General features: G+C 39.7%; 2 protein-coding genes across 2 annotated transcripts; both read left to right on the top strand.

The window, feature by feature from the left end:
- Positions 1 to 1,837: 1,837 nt before the first annotated feature.
- Positions 1,838 to 6,936, top strand: notum2 (notum pectinacetylesterase 2). The gene is made up of 12 exons (XM_054605117.1): positions 1,838 to 2,009; positions 2,181 to 2,340; positions 2,510 to 2,562; positions 3,132 to 3,227; positions 3,348 to 3,408; positions 4,156 to 4,268; positions 4,363 to 4,465; positions 4,803 to 4,991; positions 5,162 to 5,262; positions 5,752 to 5,899; positions 6,015 to 6,062; positions 6,633 to 6,936. Exons 1-12 carry the CDS (start codon positions 1,838 to 1,840, stop codon positions 6,934 to 6,936), a joined length of 1,548 nt encoding a protein of 515 aa, XP_054461092.1.
- A 2,418-nt stretch (positions 6,937 to 9,354) lies between these two features.
- On the top strand, positions 9,355 to 14,117 carry rps15a (ribosomal protein S15a). Its single transcript, XM_054604130.1, has 5 exons — positions 9,355 to 9,461; positions 10,625 to 10,762; positions 11,102 to 11,181; positions 11,532 to 11,617; positions 13,986 to 14,117. Exons 2-5 carry the CDS (start codon positions 10,630 to 10,632, stop codon positions 14,077 to 14,079), a joined length of 393 nt encoding a protein of 130 aa, XP_054460105.1. The 5' UTR covers positions 9,355 to 9,461; positions 10,625 to 10,629; the 3' UTR covers positions 14,080 to 14,117.
- Positions 14,118 to 21,746: the final 7,629 nt, after the last annotated feature.

The following is a 21,746-nucleotide window of genomic DNA, read 5'->3' as shown; positions in this document are numbered from 1 at the left end:
ATCTCTCTGTTCGTGACATTCTAGCGAAATGGTGAGAGATTTACAGCAACTTCTTTCGGTTTTCAGCTATTTGAGGTATCTGTTACAGATTGTTGCATTGATTTCTGGGAAGACAGATGGTGGTGTGCATGCTTCAAGACAACTGAAGGAATGAAGAATTGTTCAGCTCGGTAGATCAAATTCAGTATAGTTATGTCCTTAGAGTACATTTTATTGCGCGTAGGTGCATACGATCTCTCAGACATATTTTTGAGAAGCTTTGTTTTCTGTCTTGCCAAAGTTGAAAGTAGATAAAATAGCTTGAAATGCTTGAAAATGAGACAAAAATACTTATTTTTCTGCCAAAGCAATGAGACAAACCTTGATAAATCTGTCTGCCTTTTTTTGCAATTCTCTCAAAAAACTCATTATTGCAAACAACATTCTGTACAATTTGATTTTCTTCAGCCAAAATAGAATGACATCTTCAAGACACCAACAACAAAGACAAATATTTGATACCAATTTTACTTTACACCTTTGACTTAATCATAATGATTTTATTTAGATGTGAACTGAAGGTTTATTGTCTTTACTCTTTTCTCCTGCAACACAGCACTCCTCTCAGCCCAAGCAGTCTTCCAAGCAATCATTATTGGACGTGATTGACATGTCAGGATGGTGTGCATTTCATTGTTGAGAATTTTCGAGCCCTTGGCCTCATGAACCTTCAGCGATCAGCGGTACGTCACCCTTCAGCCATCCTACGGACACAAGGCTTGATTACCGACTAGGCAAAGTGGGCGACTGCCCAGGGGCAAGAAAAAAAATATTCTGCTTCATGTCATTTACACAATTAAAATCAATTTGAACCAGTGACGTAGATTATCAACTTAGATTATCAACTGTGATGGGTCCTGCATCTCATTGTTTACGAATCAAAATGTCACTGGCAATCATTTTTTGTTTTTTTCTGAGGCTTAAAAATATGAAACAAAATCATTTTTTAAGGAAGACTTGGGCTTGTTGAGTGTCTTGACTAGAGTGTCCACCATCTGTGCCTTGAAAGTGTCCGCTAAATTGTTGACCACGCAGGAAGCCTTATGGTACCATTCATTCCCATGTCGGAAAGTGTTTGAAGTGTGTACTCCAATGACCTCGGGGTCACATACCACACAAAGGGGCTATGCAGTTATGCTGACCATGTAAATGTTTAAATCAAAACACAAGCAATCAAAGATGGACGTTGGAACGGAGAAGGAGAGAGACAATGGGGGAAGGAGAGCTCGTTCTTTAACCATGGTCAGATGGGAGAGAGCTAAGTGGTGGGTGTGTGCAAAGACTTGTAATGTGTTGAAGAGACGCACGCGTGTGTTATCGTTTCTCCTCGCCACTGGCCATCCAGTACCTCCCCTCGCGGTGTGTCGTCATCAGTTTATCTCGGGGCCTGGCTGGAGCTGCAAGTGAAAATGGGAGGAAATCTGATCCATATGGTGGCACTATAAAGCTCACAGCTGATTTGCAGGCTTCATCAAAACCTGGTCAAGGCTTCATTGCTACTCATGACTGGCATCATCCTCTCACACCTGGTTACTGCGATCTGAACTTCTCACTCCGTCTTCAGCAGCACTATTTGTCTGCGTGACCCCTGGGGCGCCTCAGCTACCATCTTCAAAGCTGATTCTTCTGAGAGAAGTAAGTTAATTCCCCGATTGAAAAGTGATGGATTTTAATTTGAAGATTAGGAAGATTTGTTCAAATCATTTTTCATGTTTTTTATGTGCATGTATGATGCCAGATTAAGTATGAGTATGAGTAATTATGCATTGGGTGTGTCTGTTCTTGTGTTGTCTCAGATATGAAGATTCTAGGCAAATTTGCTTTCTTGCTTTTGCTCGGGGGAATCTTGTGTCAGAACAACCGTAATGCTAAAGCTGGTGGCAAGTCCACCAAGAAGTCTGGTGGGAACCAAGGAGGTGATATTGCCCAGTCACCCCCAGTGGTGGATCTGACTCCTGGAGCTGCTGGAAGCACTGTAAGCCCTAGAGGCACTGGAAGCTCTGGGAGGTCTGGAAGCACTGGAAGCACTAGAGGCACTGGAAGCTCTGGGAGGTCTGGAAGTACTGGAAGCGCCAGAGGCAGTGGAAGCACTGGAAGCACTGGAAGCTCTGGAAGCACTGGAAGCACTGGAAGCACTAGAGGCACTGGAAGCTCTGGGAGCTCTGGAAGCACTAGAGGCACAGCTGAAGCAGGGCGGGAGGGTGCTGCAGGACCTCGAGCAGCTGGACAACAGACAGATGGTATGAGGCTGCACTTCCTCAAGAACAACCAAGTAACATGTAATGATGGAACAGCAGCTGGGTGAGACATTCTCGATATTTTTTAGCAGGAAATTATGACAAATCTGCAATTTGCTTTATTTTTGCAGATAATACAGTGATTTTAGAAGCTACATCGAGCATCTGTGTGTCCATACATGGCTGCTTTATCTCCACCATCTCCTCATTCTTGTTTATTTGTGGTTCTGCAGGTTTTACCTTAAGGAGTTCAGAGGAAGCCGCCGATGGCTGTTATTTCTGGAAGGTGAGTTTTTAAAAGCCAACTGGTTAATTTGGTCCTTAAAGGTCAGATTGTTTTGGCGTGACGCCCCCATTGGAATTTTGATGGGGATGTCATCTTGTCCGGTCAACTTCTGTTTTTCTCCTTTTTTGGTTACTGCCTGTCACTTTGACAGACTTATAGTGGGAGACATTTATGTGGATTGTCCTCCAGCTTGACTTCTATTTACCAAGCACAAGCATTTTAACCTGTACTATCTATTACAGGATATATGATTCAGAAGGGTATTATTAAGAGCAGTAGAATCTAATCAATTGATTTTGTTGGATATAATCAAGTCAGATTTTTTTTATGTCAAACCCTATGCATAAGCTGAAAGCCAATCAACAAATGACGTGCTGACAGTTTGCAAATTAAAGGCATCATTCGTCGTTTTTGTCCAACTCTCAGTGAACATATAGCCTTGTTAGCAAACCAGGCTACAGGTGCATTCCTTTCCCTCTCCATTCCTCACGGGCCTTTGTGATGGGCTAACAAGGGTTGCCCTGCTGTGCCTGATGTGAATGTCTAATATTAGTCTCTATTATTTTTAGGTGGCTGGTGCTGCCACAGCAAAGATACCTGTGATTCCAGGTACCAAAATATACCCAGACTGATGAGCTCATCTAGTTGGCCCCAAACAAAAAGAGGTAGGTCAACCAGCCTTGTTTTAAACATACGTCATGCTGTTCTCATGATGTTGCTGGTTTTACGTAACCTTCTGTGAAACAAATGGACATCTGTGTGATCTCTGATTGGTGGATTCACAGGAACTGGAATTTTGTCTTCTCAAGCACAGGAAAACCCACACTGGCATAATGCAAACATTGTGTAAGTACTTATATATCCTCATTGTGTGTCTTACTGTGGCTACTGGATGTGTCACTGGCAGACAATCCTTATTTTTAAATGTTTGTGAGACAGAGACATCTCCTTATCCACAATTCTATATACATTAAAATATGATCTTATGGCTTATGCAAGAAATCTCTTTTGTTTGTGCCTATTGTTGTTTTAATTAATTTTTTACTTAAAAATGCATTCATTGTTTTTTTTGGCACTATGGGTTTTAAAGCTTTTTTAATTAATAGAAAACTGCCTGTTGTGCCTGGAAGAGGGTGGTGATCGTGAACCAAATCAGTAAAGTTGCATGCTGTGAAACCAAAACAATGAGATTAAAAATGTTATAACGCTCCACAGAATTGAGGGGAACTACAGGGTCTTTGTGGATTTAACATTGTGGGTTTGAGTGTCCCAGTTGGCACGATCACTTGATCTAGTGTTAATATGAATATTGCTTTAAAACAAGACTAACTTTTAAAGACGTTTTTAAACACAATCTTCCTCTTAAAAAAATCATAAGCAATAAAATGTACCGATGCTCTATACACTACGCTTTGGGATTTTGCTTCCTCAGCCTTACTTGGTTTACTATAACAAGTAGCTTACTAAGGTTAATACAGGGTTTGTCAATTTCTGATGTATGACAGAAGAGATGAATTTCATGAAGGAGAGGTGGAGTCCTTTTAATGGCCTCAAGCTTTCTTCTAACAAATGTCATTGTCTCCTTTTCTGCAGATTCATCCCGTACTGCTCCAGTGATGTATGGAGTGGCACGGGGGTTGCCCCGACCCCTCCTCCAAGGCTCCGGCAAAGCAGGGAAAAAGAGAGAGATAGAAATACAAATGCAAGTAAGTTTCTTCAGATCCTTAAAGAGTTTTTCTGTTGTTTTTTTCCTGTGTAGTATCGTACTCCCAATCATTTGATGTGTGTATTTGTTATCAGCTGAGTACACCTTCATGGGATCTCTGATTATCCGCGAGGTCATCAAGGACCTCATCCCCAAAGGAATCAAGCAGGCCAAGGTTGTCATGCTGTCTGGCACGAGGTGAGTTTGTTTTATGGCTTATGCTTTAATGCTGACCACAGGTCAGCCTGCATCCATCCCCTGTACCGTCTGGACCATCTCCGTGCAACATTAAACGAGGGAAACTCTATTTATGGGGATTCCTCTTATCAACGATAATTACATAATGTCTTCTAAAGGGCCTTGCCCTGTAAGGGTGAGATTCCTCCCAGGTTAGCAGCATGGTTGTTGGGACTCCCTTAAGACCTAAACCAAGATACACTGTCGGAATGGGAATAGCCGACATGCGCTGTCATTATGATACCCCCAACAAAAATGGCAGTCTCAGAGCCAAAATATTTATTGATTTTCCCTGCAGTGCTGGGGGAACAGGTGTTTTGCTGAACATCGAGAGGGTGGCCAGTCAGCTGGAGCAGCTCGGTGCGGAGGCTCATGTCCGAGGCCTCGTGGACTCTGGATGGTTTCTAGAGAGTAAACAGCAAAGATCACCCAACTGCCCCGAGACTATTTCCTGTTCACCCGAAGATGCTATAAAGATAGGACTGAGGTGAAGTCATGCATTCTTCAATCAGCCTATATGTAAAACAAAAACACATTCCCAGGCCAGATACAGACAGAATCTCTCTTTTGCTGCACAGTGTTGTTATATTTGGTTTTCTTTTTGAAGCGATTGAGCAATAGATTTGTGTGAATTGAAAGTGTGTGTTGTTTTCTCAGGTTGTGGAACGGGGTTGTACCTGACAGATGTCGGCAGCTCTATAAGAAAGGAGAGGAGTGGCAGTGCTTCTTTGGCCACAAACTGTACTCTACCTTGACCTGTGAGTGCTGGCTGGGGCCTAGTGCAGTGCCCTTTTGAACATGCTTGTTCAGAACGGTTTCGAACTCTTGGCCTGTAGTGTTGCTGCTTGCAGAGCTATACACCTGCCATCACATAGTTGCGTCACACATCTAAGTCGTAGCTATACCAGGGACAGATCTAACATATTAGAATTATTTCATATCAGAATTGAAAGCTCAACATTTAACTTTACTTAAGAAACAATTTGTCAAGGCAACAATGCCTTAATCAGAGCTTTTTTCAGCTGCTTGCTACACCTACATACAATCCTGATGAGAGCTGTGAGATTGAACCAAAATTACCGTAATTCTGCTGGTAGTAAAACTGAAAAAATGAGCTGAAAGAAGCTATAAAGCTCCATAGAGATGAGCGTCCGATATCTCATTGCACATAGTCATCTGACCCATTGTTTATATGAATATATTGATAAGAGCACCTTTAAAACTGATCTCTTTGTTTTTCCCTGTAGCCCCTCTGTTTGTTGTGCAGTGGTTGTTTGATGAGGAGCAGCTAAGAGTGGAGAACATCTACATGGGAGGACAGAGTCTGTCTGAGGAGCAGTGGCAGTACATTCAAAACTTGGGCAGGGAGCTCAAGATCTCACTGAGAGATGTCACGTAAGATCCCAAAAACCTATTTGGAAGAAAAGTGGTTATTTGAAACCAGGTGGTTCGAACAAAAGATGGACTGACGTTGAGAGACTGGCTGTATTCTTCTGTTTGTGTTTTTCAGGGCAGTGTTTGCTCCGTCCTGCCTCTCCCACACAGTGATTACCAAAAGGTAAGAATGGATACACGACTCCTGTGGCGGTAATGCACTTTCACGCCCCCCGACCCCTCACTTTATTCTCGACTCTACCAGTGGTCCTCTCTACCTAGTGAGCTCATGCTGCTGTTTGTGTTAGCTCGTTCATCATGCCACATTCTTCATGTCACCAAATGCCATTTCACACTTTCCCTAACCCCTCGGTACCCCTTGAACACACTCATTATTTTGCTGCACAGATGGATATTGATGGGTCAGTGCTCGGTTTACAGAGTTCGGCTAAGTTAGGTGCTTTTAATGAGGGTGAGGATTCCTTCTGTGAGGAGCTGAAGGTCCAGGGTTATGTAGGTAATTTTGCAGTTGCTGTTCTGTGAGGTAACACTTGCTGCAATAAAATAATTAGCCAAAAGTGGACAAAGCAAATTATGAAACTGGTGATCAATCCATGACATTACTGATGACACTTTCCTCGTCCTTACTTTGCTTTCTGCCACCCTTGTCCATAACTTTTTTTTCTTTTTCTTTCTCTACCCTTGCCTCTGTTTATTCCTAATCCCTAACGTCCCTGTCTTGTTGTTCTTCCAGCAACTGGATGAGTTTCCAAGTTAAAGGCACCTCTCTGCCACGGGCCCTGCACTGCTGGGACAGGAGTCTGGAGGCCACCCGCAACAACAGAACCCCATCCAAAGGCTGTCCCTTCCACCTGCTGGACAACTGCCAGAGCCCTCAGTGCAACCCCACCTGCCCGGCCTTGGTGGACCAGGCCACCCAGCAGGAGCTCACCTTTTTCCAGGTGCTGGTCGCCATGGGCCTTAACCTCCAGAAGCTGGGTCTGGATCCCCAGGGAGATGCAGGTTCTCTGGCCAGCATGGTCAGCAACGGTGGCTAAATGTCAAAGTGGATAGCAGCTTGAGAGATAGCCATGCAAAGGCTCAATAGAAGAAATAATGTGTTGAAATTTTAATGTAACCATAGAAATAGTAAAGAAATCTGGTTACTACGTCTCGTGCTGCTCAGCATTCCATTATGCTTCATGTGTCTGTTAAACTGGTGACTTGACTGGTGGGTAAGTGACCGAGTCAGAGTGGTTTGGCTGTCCCTCTACTGGACACTAGAGGAAAGAGCTTTGGGTCTAAATCAAAGGTGTTTCAGTTGTTCTGGTTGAATAGTTGTGAGTTTCAGCAGATGGCCAGACATACTGTAGGCTGCCTCGTTCAACACACTTTCATCCTGATCACTCTACAGGAAACTTTAGAGCAAAGCTATAGAGTTGAACATTTTTAATTCATAGAGGCTCCTTCAAACTGTCAGCACATGTTGCTTTGACAGGACTCATATAAATAAACATTTGCACACTATATACTATAGTAGCTTAGCATTTTAATAGGCTTTAAAGAAAGATTTATGTACCGGTAAGCACTTTCTACAAAACAGTCATACATTTCATACAATAGCAGTTATTCATGATGTGCCATCTTTTGAGTAGTCTGTTTCAGGATTCAACCTAGCCCGATCATTTCTTATCACACACAGTTCCAAAGACACTGATTGTGATTCCTAAGACTTAGGTTTAGTCTCCAGCTCCTGATGGTGAATGTGCATGATGTTCTTCTGTATAGGTTGGCAGGAGTTTAACTATTTGACGTGTGACGTCTGCATTGAATTTATAAAATTGCCTTAAAAACAACGACGCTGTGGTTATTTACCGCTCAGTTGTCATGTTCATCTATCTAGTGACATGCATGGACATAATACAGTATTTGTATTGCAATCCTTAATTGTTGTCAATATTTAAAACTCATGCCGCTTTCACAATGTAATGTTGCATGTTTTGAAGGCATTTTCAGATGTTACTTTAACTGTATGTTTTATTTTCATCGAGGTTATGTAATAAAAATTATTAATAATGTGACAATAATTGTACCTGCTGTTAACAATCTTCAGACTGAGTTGTTTCTCATGTTGAAACAGCAAATAAACATTTTAATTGACTCTGACAACATAGACTTGTTTGTGGTTCATCAAATTATGTTAGTTGATTTTCTTGAAGTCTTCATTGTAACAAACGATCATAATCTATATGTGAAAACTGAGCTAATTAGCAAACATACCTGAGAAGATGCATAAGGTATGATTGCTAATCTCAATTTGCACCAAATAACACACATTTTCTTCAATGGGTAAGGAACACTATTAAAAAGATTGCACAAATTCTGCATGGGGGCATCTTTTTTCTGACCCACCATGACTATACAGGTATTGTGTTTTTGGAAAATTTCACAACAAAGATACCCTAATCTACGATTATTATTCTAAAAAGATAGAAGACAAATTTAATTTGTCCACCTTCCTTTGCTGCCAAATCACATGGTCATATCCTGCCTGTAGATAAATTGACTGTGCATAAACTCACCTCTTCAAGAAGTACTACCCTGAGCTACCCTATTAGTTTGTTTCTGTACTTTTGCTCTGGTTTATGCTTTTAGATGCTTGTTTAAGAAAGGAGATGCACTTATGACTTCTGGTGACTAGTAGTTCTCTTGAATACCTATGTTGAATACACTTATTGTAAGTCTCTTTGGATAAAAGCATCTGCTAAATGACTGTAATGTAATGTAATGTAATAAACCAAAAAATAGGATTTGTTTTTTATTATGCTGAAGATAAATATTGGATTGCACTCTGCAAGCCTTATTGCTCTAGATTAGAAAAGGAAATACGATTGAAAAAAAAATCATGAATATATTTGGCACTAGCTAAATGCAGGGGAATGGTTACAAATAAAAACAATAAAAACCTGTGCAATACATTACACATTACACTGTGCAATAATAGTTAAAAAAGTTAAAAATAGTTGAAATAGTTCAGTTATTTTTTTTTTTTTCTCTGTCTGTAAATATAATATTTCAGTTATTGTTGTTTTTTCTACTGTTTTTTATTGCTTATTTATAATACTTGTTTTATTTTATTTTTATTTTTTATTTTTTAGCTTGTCTTCTTCTACTATGTCTCTTGTGTGCACTTTACTCTATGCTGTTGTAAGCCTAATAAAGGATTATCTTATCTTATCTTAAATGTATGCATGCAATTCTACATCCTTACCACGGGGGGCGCTGCTTTAAATTTGACACATATTTACTAAAGATCCTGCACGTATTTAATAGTAACACCGGGTTTCAATTTAATTTCCATTTGGCCTTTTAAAGCCCTTTTTGGAATGGGCATTAAATGTTCAAACATTCTCTTTATCGTTTAATATTAGCATTAGTGTGCTGTGCGTTACTTATCCTAAACATAAAGCCAGTCATTTCATTGCCGTGTGGTCCATCTCTACTTGAAAAGAGTCTTGGATGTGTTTCCCATAATGCATTGCGGTTTGCTTCCACTTCCTCTTTCCGCCATATTGCAGAACCGGTAAGAAGCCCTTTTTCACTGCCACTGTCAATCTTCTAAGTATCTTATGCATCTGAACGTTATATGTCCCATCTAAGTGATCATTTGAAAGCCAAAGTGCATATGAATGATTTTGGATGATTATCGCGTCGATTGGTGAGACGAGTTAAACACAACTGGACAATACATTTCCCCCGAGCAGTCGCTCTCATCGGCCCTGGGAGATGGTGCGTTCAAGGCGCCTGAGACTGTTAGCGTCGAAACCACATGAGTGTCTTTTCACCTCGGATAAGACGTGAACGCTCTCCGTTGATATGAGAGTGTTTTTACTCTTCTAGGTGGTCGACACTTGGTTGAACACTGTGTATTTAGGGGGATGCTTTGCCGCTTTAATGCTCTAGTCGGCTAGGTAAGGTTAGCCTGGCAGAGCTCATGAAGGACCATGCTTTGTGGGAGTCATGTCTGTTCTGTTACTCAATTAAATGATACAATACTTCACCTGCTGCGCGTAAAATTCAGCTTTTGTGAATGCAAGTTACCCAATGTAACTTACCAGTGTCAGCCTAGTTGTTACCTGTGAGATAAATGTAGTCGTGACTTAATTAGGACTACACATACTTCACTTCCTGTACATTCATTTCTAATATTTAAGAGGTCCCAGTCATATATTATGAAGTATGATGCTGGCCTAACTGTTAGGAAAAGGCTCTTCAGATGGCTGATCTATGTGTATATCACGTTGTGATATATGTATGTTTACTGCACTTATCCTATTCGTAGTAGTTTGTAGCACTTATTATATTCGTATTAGTCTGTTGCAATTATTGTTTTCGTAGTAATTTGCCTCTGCACTATACTTTTGCTCTGGTTTATGCTTTAAGATGCTTGTTTAAGAAAGGAGATGCACTTATGACTTCTGGTGACTAGTAGTTCTCTTGAATACCTATGTTGAATACACTTCCTGTAAGTCGCTTTGGATAAAAGCGTCTGCTAAATGACTGTAATGTAATGTAATGTGAAAACCCAGGTGAAGTCTGTAAAGCATGGACTGTAATGAAGAGGTTTGAGGGTGCTGAATAGTACTCCCACAGTGGGATGTGACTTTATGCCTGGCTTCATTTCTATGCGTTATGGCTCTCAAACATCACTCATCACCTCATGGTTCTCTCCCTGTGTGTCTGCAGGCATCATGGTGCGCATGAACGTTCTCGCGGATGCCCTGAAATGCATCAACAATGCTGAGAAGCGTGGGAAACGCCAGGTCCTCCTCAGGCCCTGCTCCAAGGTTATTGTGCGCTTCCTGACCGTCATGATGAAGCACGGTGAGTGTTTGTTTGTTCTTTGGTTTGAGTCTTGGGTGTTTTTGGTTTAATGAAACACTTAAGATAATAATTTGGCCATGTCAAAGTGGCAGCACTTTGTTCTGTTCATTATATGTACTCTTGTGAAGCTGGAAGGAGATGCAAGTTACAAAAGAGTTTATAGTTAAATAAATGGTCAACATCCAGCAGAAAAGTTTTTTTTTTTTAAAGAAAGGTAATGGCTGTTGAGCTTAGTGTCTCACTGAAATCTGAAACACTAAGCTTGATTCTGGTCAAATCGGTAATGGTTTGAAGTGAGTGTTCTTACTTAATGGTGGTGTTCTGTCATTTGTACCTCAGGTTACATTGGTGAGTTTGAGATCATTGACGACCACCGAGCTGGAAAAATCGTTGTCAATCTCACAGGCAGGCTGAACAAGGTAAAATGTCTAACTTGACCCTGCTATTCATCTGCTTTCAAGACCATTTCAAATAAATGCATTGTTTGATCAATTGTTGGCATTAGGTTTAATGTGAATTATATTAAGAAATTAAACATTTTAAACCTCTCTTGCTGTTTCAAACCAGTCTCTCAGGACATTAGCAAGCCCCTAGGTGTAAAAATGTTTTCTAAGCAGCTACTTTTATTAAACTCACTGTTTTAAAGAGAGCTTTGTTGTTTTTTGTTTGGGAGATGTTAAATGCCGGAGGACACAGATGGTGTATCTTACAGTTTTTAACTACATGTGTGAATGTGAATTGTTAACCAGCATGTTTTTATATCTTTCAGTGTGGCGTGATCAGTCCACGTTTTGATCTCCAGCTCAAGGATCTGGAGAAGTGGCAGAACAACCTGCTGCCATCAAGACAGTTTGGGTAAGAATTGTATTCACTAATATTTGTGTGTTTATATTGTTTTATATATATTATATGAAATACACATAAAATAAACACAACCTGAATGGTGGCAGTGATGTAGTGCTCAACCGACTGGACCTTTTTATGTCCTCCAGTCTTGATCAGTTAGTTGCTGCAGTGGCTTGGCTTCATGCTCAGCTTACCTGCTAGGATGCTTGCCTTGCGTGGTGGTCCTGTGTGGTTGCATTGGAAAATTTTATAAATTTAGTTTTTCACGGTAGTGTTAATGATTAACACTCAGAATCCCAATTTGCTGTATATTTCTATGATTTTTAATGTAAGAAACTTAGAAGGCAGGTTTTTTTTTTTTTCTTCAAATGGAAATGCCCATTCATTCATCTGTAATCTGAGGCAGTTGTATCTTCTGTCTTCAAAGCCAAAAACGGCATTCACAAAACAGAAATGTTATCCTAGAAGAACCCGGGAGTGGCGTGTCTACCATTGATCTGTTAGTTTGCATTCTAGTGTGACTTTCGAAGTCAAATTAATTTTGCCTTCACACAGCTCTTCATTACTTAACTTCATGCAGGTTCTATTGTCTGCAAATTGGGAGTATGCCGATTGCATCTTAGTAACTGTGTAACATTACTACAGACTTTAAGGATGTTTATATTTATACTGCATGTGTAGCAGCATCATCATGCACAAACCTCCGTCTGGTCATGTAGAAAAACATTTTTAGAAGGGCGTTGCAAAATAGAATTTTGATAAAACATTTGTATTTGGACCAAAATGATCCATCCCGATCATGTGCACCCACATACAGAGGCCGCATGCCTTCAAATGGCTCAAGCATCACTATTAACAAGCAATGTATTTCTGGATTTGTAATGGTTATGATTGAAGAAAATGACAGTTGTTACATGGATCGTCAGGGATGTGAATAATGTGAATTCCTGGTCCCAGTCCCACTAATTTTTAATTTTTAGAGTACTAAAGTAGCACATGTCAAGGGAGACTTAGAACATGACTGCAAAAAATGACCCATTTCTGAAGCATTTAAAAATTATTTTAGAAAAAACTATTTCGAGTAATCCTCACATTTTTATGCAACATTTTCTTAAAATGACCTATTTTTTTATAATTTACTTGCATTTGGCAGTCAGTTTTTTTTGGTGGCACGTAACCAGCAGTAACATTGTGACAGCCTCTTTACTGTGGTCCAGACAAAAACACAGGCGACTCGTTTCTTCCACTTTGGCAGTTTGAAAGCACCGATGCTGCAATGCAGTTAAAGATGACAGAAATCCACAGTTTTTTACTAAACTGTTTCCAATGAAGATGCAGTCAAGAGTTATGTCTATAGCTTGGGGCGTCATGAAATTTGACGGAGGCAGTTGCATTGTAATTCTCTATGCGAGAGAAACCTGAATAATAGACCTCGCCTTTAAGTTCTTAGCATAACTTTTTTTGTTGAAGACACTGATGAGCACTGTAGAAAAGAGGCAAGTAATTCTGTTCTCTACTCTAACTATTTTGATCAGCGGTTGAGTCAGAGTAGGTTCTAGTAAGAGGCTGGATGTATGCATGAATGGTGGAAATAATTTCTCAGAAGCAGTGGATATCATTCTGTATCTGCAGGCAGAGTTTACTGCGTTTTAGATACCGATTTTGAGATTAAGCCATGTTTGTATAACTGAAGCAATAAAATGTTTTTAGCAATTGGCTAAGTGTATGTTAATTTGAACCCATTTACTATTTTGGATGACCAGCTACCAATACGCTGAACACATTGAAGAGCTATTTTTTGTTTATAGTTTATCTGAAGAGAAGACGGGGTATATCTGACCTGCAAAAGCTTTTATCTTTGTTGGGGAGTGTGACGTGAGAAAGATCGCCAATAGCTGGTACTTGTTGAAAGTGGGTGGTTTTCTTCTGTAGATGGTCATCAAGGCAGTGATTGGTTTCACGATGCATATTGCCTTCCAGTGTTATGAGTTGTTACCTTGAAGTTGTCTGGTTCCACCCTACTCAAAAAGGCTTCATATCCATTAAATGTGCACTCCATTTAACCAATCTGTCTGGAGTAGGTTTGAGGTATCTGTTATTTACTTGTGGAGCCGTATATGACAAATGCCGTCTGAGATGCATTAAACACACTCGTACTCTGAGAGTATACTACCATTATTTACTTCTTAAATTAAACTGTCTTTCTTTTTTAGATGTAACATGTGTTAGCGATCCTATAGTTTGTACCAGTTTCTTATTGCTCACTTTATAATTGTGATCTATGTGAAGGATATTGAGTTGTGTATCTCCACAGCCTGCTGCAGTGTGATGGATTTATCTGAGTTGTATGGTAACGTGCTGACTTTTGTTTCCACAGATACATTGTCCTGACCACCTCAGCTGGCATCATGGACCACGAAGAGGCCAGACGGAAACACACAGGAGGCAAAATCCTTGGATTCTTTTTCTAAAATGTAAAGAACTGCAAATAAAAAAACACCAGATGAAAGCTTGAAGTCTGCTGTGACTTATTACATACAAATGGGTGTCTGTTTAGAGGTGGCTTCTGAAAGACGGCAGCTCTTGTCACAGGGTCAATAAGTCCTTTGGAAGAGACAGAAATCTTTGTAGAACACACTAAAATGCTGGGAATTTATTTCTCTAAGAATGCAATTTGACACCTGGAACAGCTGTTTGTCCTTAAGAAACCACACAGAAATACACATGTACAGATGTCATGAAAACAACTAATTAAAATTGATGAAACATTTGAAAAGTTGGTTGACAAGGTTAAACATGGTAAAAAAAAAAAATAGAATATGCTCTTTGCTCCCACACTATTTTTATATTAAAAAATGATGATTTGCTATGCAGGATTTTGGTCAGATCTTCATGGTACCAACAAACATCTTTATGGAGCAAAATATACATTTAAAGAAGTCTTGACTATATTTCAATAATGCATGATGTCGATGTGCAGTAGATGTCTGAACTGAAAAGCCATTGGTCAGAACACTAAGGAAAAATTTGGCAAATAAAAAATGAGCAATGGTATAAGCTAGTTCAAATACCATTTATACGTTTTAAAGATTACACAAGACACCCGATCTTGGAGACAAAAGTCCAAAATATTGTAAATTTAATTTGTTGGATTCAAATTGGGCAACATGTTAACATGGGATGCTTTTGAGTGTGAAAGCATATCAACTTTGTCTCCATCCGTGGTCATTCCTCCTCACGTAGTTCAGAGAACAAAAATCATCCTTGGGTTTTGCCTTGAAATGAGAAAATTATAAAATATTTACCTGTTACTCCACTGACAGCAGCTGCTGAAGTAAAAGGTATATGAGAAGCATGCGGATGCCCATTGAGACCACAAATCCATTACAAAAACTGCAAGTTGTTAATGTTAGCGACATGACTGACAGGTCCCTCAGAGAGTTACTTCCATAAACACCATATACCTGACTGTGAAGAGGACTTGTGCTCTGACTCCAGACAAACCTCTAATAAGGACATCCATGTTGCCGCTGAGGGCCCAGCAACCATTAAGCCACATCTTTGCAACACAACTGCCAGCTTGTAAAAAGCCTTGGCTCTTTGCCCCCTGCCATCCTCTCACCAGTGTGACCTTTTTCTGGGCTCCTCTGTGTATTTTGTCTTGTCCCTAACCTCTCTGGAGTCTGGCTGCTGACCTCACATTAGACTCTGAAGAGGAGAGGTAACAGCTTGTTAATGCAACATCTCTGTCCAAGTGCTCCTTGTGGGCTGAGAGCACACACACACACACACACACACACACACACACACACACACACACACACACACACACACACACTGCCTGCCTCCCTCATGGGTTCACAGCACTCAAGCGCTGCCTTGTAAAAGAATGAAAAAACAAACTCTTATGCTGCTGCTGATGCTTTCAAAACCAGGGATACCAGCCAGGATACGATGCGCAGAGAGATCAGAAGAGCTGGAGAAGTACGGCTTTCATGCTCTGTCAGCAGTGACATTTTGACAATAATACATCTGCGGTCAGCTGTCTTGGCAGAAATAAATAAACCACTTGATCAGATAGCTTGTAAACAGTTTGATGGTACTTGCAGTTTTTTTAAGTGGGGGGATTCTGTAAAGTATCAAAGAGCACAGACCAAAAGAAGCAGAGCCAAATACTCCCAAGGAGCAACTTATTGACTGATTTGGTCAAAGGCTTTGACCATCTTGTGAGTTTCAAATCTGTGTGGAACCTTGAAAGCCTCTAACACCCCCTCAATCCCATTTATGCTGTCTTTTTCTTGACTTTGAACTTCTAGTAAAAAAAAATCTGTGAAAGAGCCCTTCACCAGAAATTCATCCAGACTCCCGGGGAAGGACGCTCCCCTGGGGAGAAATTTGTGGAAATCTGCTTTTAAAAACATTTCTCTGGTGAGCTTTGGATAGTGGCATTTACATACCCTTTCAAAGGGATGAAAATAAATAGATTTGAATTTATTACAGCTTAACAAGATTAGTGTGTAACCTTATCTTACAATACAGGTATGAAATGAAATGCCATCAGAAACTGAAGAACTTTAAATATCAAATAGAAATGTAAGTACGACAAATATTTAAGAATTTAAGAATCGTCAGTAATTCTGTGTAATTTATTCTGCATCATTCAAAATAGTCCAGAAATATATGTAAATGTAAAGAAACCTGTCACAGTAATCATCCCATATTAACTCCAGCACCCTTACACTCTGCAACATTTTATAATGATAAAAATACAATTTAATAATATAAATATTTTTATGTTTCTATGCTTTGTTCAGCTTTGTTGTCCGTGTTTTTAGCTGTATGTACATTTCTGTCTATGTATATTAAGTGCAACAGAAGCCTAAGTCAAATTTATTGTATGTGTTCGCATACTTGGCCAAATAAGCTGATTCTGGTTCACAATTTCCAATTTTAACCATAAGCTGAACTGAGAACTGAACTGAGTGAATGAATAGAGCCAATTTTTTTTTTATAAAATCGTATTTTTAATAAAATAAATGAATACAAATTCAGTATAACAGTATAAACAGTATTTTATGTGGTTTATTTTATAATCCTAGATAATGAAAGTAATTTTTTTTTATAAATATCTAATATCAATACTCTCATATTTCTGTTTTTAACAGCATTTAATGAACACTATCTCCCGAAAGCCTGAGTCCAAAGTGAGTTAAATGTAACCAACTTCAAAGAATGACGCGAATCTCGGGTGTTTGCGTAGTTAAAACTGAGATCAGGAGTCCAAGTACCTTAAAAGTAGTCAGCTTCAAATATATTCTTAGATTCTGTAATCAGCCTACAAAACACCCACCATGTGTTATCATTCTTTTTGTTGCCATTTCTTACTGTAAAATTAAACTCCCACAAGGTTGCTTACGCCTGAAACACACCAAGCAGCAGTGAAATGCAACTTTACACAATAATTAAAATTTTCTGCAGCCTGGAAGTGTGTTTGTGTGTGTTAATGTGGGAAGGAATTATTTGTAACGTAGGTCAACATGTCACATGGTTAATGGACAAACAGAGATCATCAGAGATGAGTGGTTAAGGTTAGGAGAGCCTATTGGTCAGGAGATATGAGGCGACATGCACACAACGGGTCAAGCATCCATTCTGTTTACTGATTGGCTGCCGGTATTTTCTGGCTGCCACAATTAAGCGTAGATATTACAGTATGAGAAGATTTCAGATCCGTTTTAGCTTCCTGTGATAGCTATCGCCTTAAGGAGCAATAAGAGCAGCTCTGCATTAGTGCGTAGAGACCGAAGTCCTGAGGCTCTTTCAAACTGGAAATGGCTTGAGGAGGAAAACGTGAAGTCAGAAGGTACACATTCTGAAAAGGCATCCTCATTCCTGCGAACCTCTCACTGTTTCTGCCACAGTGACAGAGTCTGTTTGAAGACAATATGCCACCATACATCTGTGGATTGGCGTCCACAGCCTGGCAGCCTCCAACATGTTCCTCCAGTCTGCACCATATGTCAGCTGGATCTCTGAGATGTCCCTGAAGGGTTTAGAGCACCGCTGTGGAGGAGAGGAGGAGACGTGCAGCTCTCAAAAAACAAATAGAATACATTAATACGGAAACAAAAAGTCTGCTGTTTGGCTTACTTTGATAGAAAGAGCCAGAGGCAGGGGGAGCGAGAGAGCAACCCGGTTGTGTCTTTGTAGAACGTGCGATACTGAAAATATCAGTATATATATGTGATTAATAGTTTATTAATCTAAGAACTTAAGTAACTAACTAAAATAAAGATCGATGATCAATTTGATCCAGAAGGAAGCATAGAATTAACAAAAATTATGAGAAAGTTAAAAGGTCAGTTCGCCCCAAAAGAAACAAAAAAACCCCACATATCTTGTAGTATGTAGCCTAGCAGATAATTTTTAAATTAATTGCCACTATTTTATGTTCCAACCACCTAATAGAATCATGCACATAATCATACTTAGCAAATTGCAGGTCAAAAGAAACCATTGAAATGGATTCAACAACTTCTGCATAACTGTATTTACAATGTCAAGCAGGTTTTAGCCAAACTTTTAAATACAATTATTGGCTGTTAAAGCAACTGTTTAATGTAGCCACTATGTTTAAATACTTCCCCCATATTAAGCCGACTTTCAGCCTTAACGTCTAGTTGTCTTTTGACATGTATATCCTCAAATCAATGCTCACTAAGTTTTGTTTGTGCTTTTTTTTTAAACATTTAAAAGTCATTTTCCCCCTGAAACGTGTCTTAAACAGTGGTGAAGTTGCAATTATACTGCATAATTAATTAATTGATGAATTTAAGTGTTTTTCTTTTGTGGTTCAAAATAAAATGGCAAAAGTTCCAGTCTACATTTTCTCAGCGTGTGGAGGAAATGGGATATTTTTGGTGCTGTGTTTCTCCAGTGCTGCTCTATCCACATTGATTTTTTGTTCTACTTGCTAACCTCTGCCATTCCTGTAGACAAAATCTTCATTGCCTCAAGTAATTTCTGGATACGACTCGGGCTGAGAAATGAGAGCACTGTGAGATGTTTTGGTCTCTCTGTGTTCTTTCCCAGTGTGATGTTGATGGAGCTCAAGCAAAGCAATTCATTGCTCTAAATTCCTGGCAGGAAGAAAGCATTTTACAGTTGACACCGAGGTCCTTGTGCAAACATCACATCCATTACCACGGAAAACTGAGAGACAGACCATTGAAGTCTGGAAACGTATTAGCTGCTTGCTATAATGTCATCAGTTCTCACAGAGCTCCCTTGTCCAGCAGCACTGTGGATAATAGATGGTGTCAGTGAGGTCTAATACCCGTAGCTCTATTTGTTCTGTCAGTGACGTTCCCCGACTGGACACTTGAGGGCAGTAGAAATATGTCTTATCTACAGTATTCTTCCTCATACTGCATTCAGGCCAGGCTGGTTGGCAAGCAGCAAGACTAATTATGATTGATCCAGAGATAACAGAATTAATATTGGAATAGCAGTAAAAGTTTGAAATGTGGTTTCAGTCAAAAGAACGACATTTCTTTTTACTCCGCTCTACATTGTCTTCTGGCGCCATAAATCACTGAGTGGGCCACAGTGAAATGAGGGAGAAAAACAAAGAAGAAATCTGAAAAGTGAATGTGGATGTGCAAAGTGAATTGAGGCAATTTTCTTTAAAAGTTATACATCAGATATAGTTTTAATATCAATATTCAAACAAAGGGTGGGAAACAAAGTCTGATGGATATTAAATCTGACTGCTTGACAGAGCTTGAGTTGTTTCAGGAAACAACAAAGCTCAGTCAGGTTTTTTTTTCCAAATAAAATTGTAAAAAACATCAAGGTTTTCTTTCAGCTTTGATCAACGCTGTCTTCTGTCGCAATGCATCTGCATTTATGGGGAAAAGAAAAGGCGAATCAGTAACCACAATCAAAAGCAGACAAAACCCTTTTCATCAGTGTAAACAACAACATAAAAGTGATTTCAGTTTATACGGTTACACAGCCTTGTGCACGGCTGCTTCTTGTACCAAAGCAAACACATATTGCTTATGTTACCATATGGTGTTGCATGAGATCATACTTTGAATTGAACTTCTTCGTCCAGCCATGTGATTTATTCAACTGCCCAACACAGCTCAGACAGACTCCGTATCTACAAAGAACAGAAGAAATTCTGGTATAAATGGTGACCAGCTGAGAAGAAGATATGAAAATGTATCTTTTGTAGAGAGCCAGAGAGAGAAGGACTGTTCTCTCTTCCAATACGAATGAATTCACACATTCCAAGGTGAAATAGAGGGCTGTGCATTGTCATATGGTCATTTCACTGATACACTTATCTCATGTTTTTCACTCTCTGCCCTATCTCTGTCTGTTGCCTTATTTACTAGGACAAACCAGGGAGGTAGGAGGAGTGGGTGGGAAGTGTGCGTGTGTTGGTGTATTCATGGTGCAGAGGAGTCTGGTGTGCATATGATGAATGAGATAGTTAGGAAGCAGAGAATTTATGGCTGTGAATGCAGCCATCCATTCTGCCCTGCAGTCCCTGGCTGTCCTCAAGGGCATCGTGCTCATCCGGGTCCCATCTTAGGTGGATCACTGTGGATCCTACCGCTATATGCTGCAGTTGCTGCTGTGGAGAAGACATCGTTTACCAGCAGCCACCCTGCTCTGCCTCCCTCTCTGCATGTTGAGCAATGGTTAATTAGCAGGAAATGAACACAAGCTGCTAACGTACATATAATAACATGGAGGTCAAGAGGTGCCGGTGCCAGGCTACCGTTATTAATTAGGCCTCTCATTTGTCCGCTATAGATCACCTTGAGCATTATGGAACAGTTTTGGCCTTTTATATGGATGATGTACATTACATTACATTACATTGTACAGTATGCCCTGCAGTAAATTTGCAGCCTAGGAAGTGATTACTGTTAAGGCTTGAATAATAAATGAGTCAGAATGTAATGTTACTTAAGGCATTATATCCCATCCCATATTAATTACTGGACCCAACAAGTACTCCAAACTAAAGAAAAAAGGTTGCATTCCATTTCCTTTTAAAACGACCCAATGGAACATTTTCTAATCAGCAGGCGATGGAAAACCACCATTACAAACGTCACTGATGTTACTGGTTTCTGATCTGCCATCATTTGGTGAGGGTTATAACAAGAGTCTAAAGTTGTGCTGTAACCATCTTTGAAGGATGCTAACATTTGCTAGTTTTCTAGGCCTACTGCACTGCAGCTTTCTGAACTCTCTAGTTGGTTATTTAGGAGGGTTGCACTTCCAGTTCCAGTTCTCGTTCCTATTGTGATGGAATGCATTTAACTTTGGACAAAAGCATGTTGCAAATGAATGTGTTGTTTAGTGAGCACTAAACACAAAGTAGAGTTGAGGCCAAAGGGAATGTCAGCATCGTTATAAGTATATGGTCATAAACGAAAGTAAAATGGTCTCCTGTTTCAATGTCATACACTTTGTGCTCCCAACCATCCACCCTGACCTCCTCCCTAAAAGCTTCATCCATTGTTAGAACTACATCCCACAACTCCCACCTTAGCTCCTCACAGACAATAGTAGTAATTCACACAGCCACTAGAGGTTTTTGTTAGACAAATGGAAACAGGTCTTTTAATGCATTTGAACAAACAATCAATCAAATCGCACCCCTAGTACTATTGTATAGCGTTGCATCACATCTCATCTCTGCATTTCATTACATCATCAAATATTTGAATAATCAAACTAAACTAGAAGATTAGTGTAAAGCTGAACAAGGTGTCAGAAAGCTGCATCTCCTCAGCTTCCCTTTTGCATCATATACTTGATGGACAGTTTCCTGCTGCAGGCTACCATCTGCCAATATACGAAAGGCTTTATTATTCGCAGGTGGTGAATCATCCTCTTTTAGGCTGTGTATTCTCTGTATCCCAAAACCAAAACTTTCCTTTTTTTATTTTATGCCTCTCAAACATAAACATTTTGTTTACAAAGATTATGAAAATACCTCGAAATAGAACATAGTCATTTGAAAGCCAAGGATTTTTACAAAATGTGTTAATAGCTTTAACATCCCTCCAAGCAATCTTGGGATTTGGGGCCATTAGAGAATAAAACACAA

The sequence above is a fragment of the Anoplopoma fimbria genome, chromosome 9 (assembly GCF_027596085.1).
Source record: "Anoplopoma fimbria isolate UVic2021 breed Golden Eagle Sablefish chromosome 9, Afim_UVic_2022, whole genome shotgun sequence".
Lineage (NCBI taxonomy): Eukaryota > Metazoa > Chordata > Actinopteri > Perciformes > Anoplopomatidae > Anoplopoma > Anoplopoma fimbria.
This window is presented reverse-complemented; position numbering and strand designations above follow the sequence as displayed.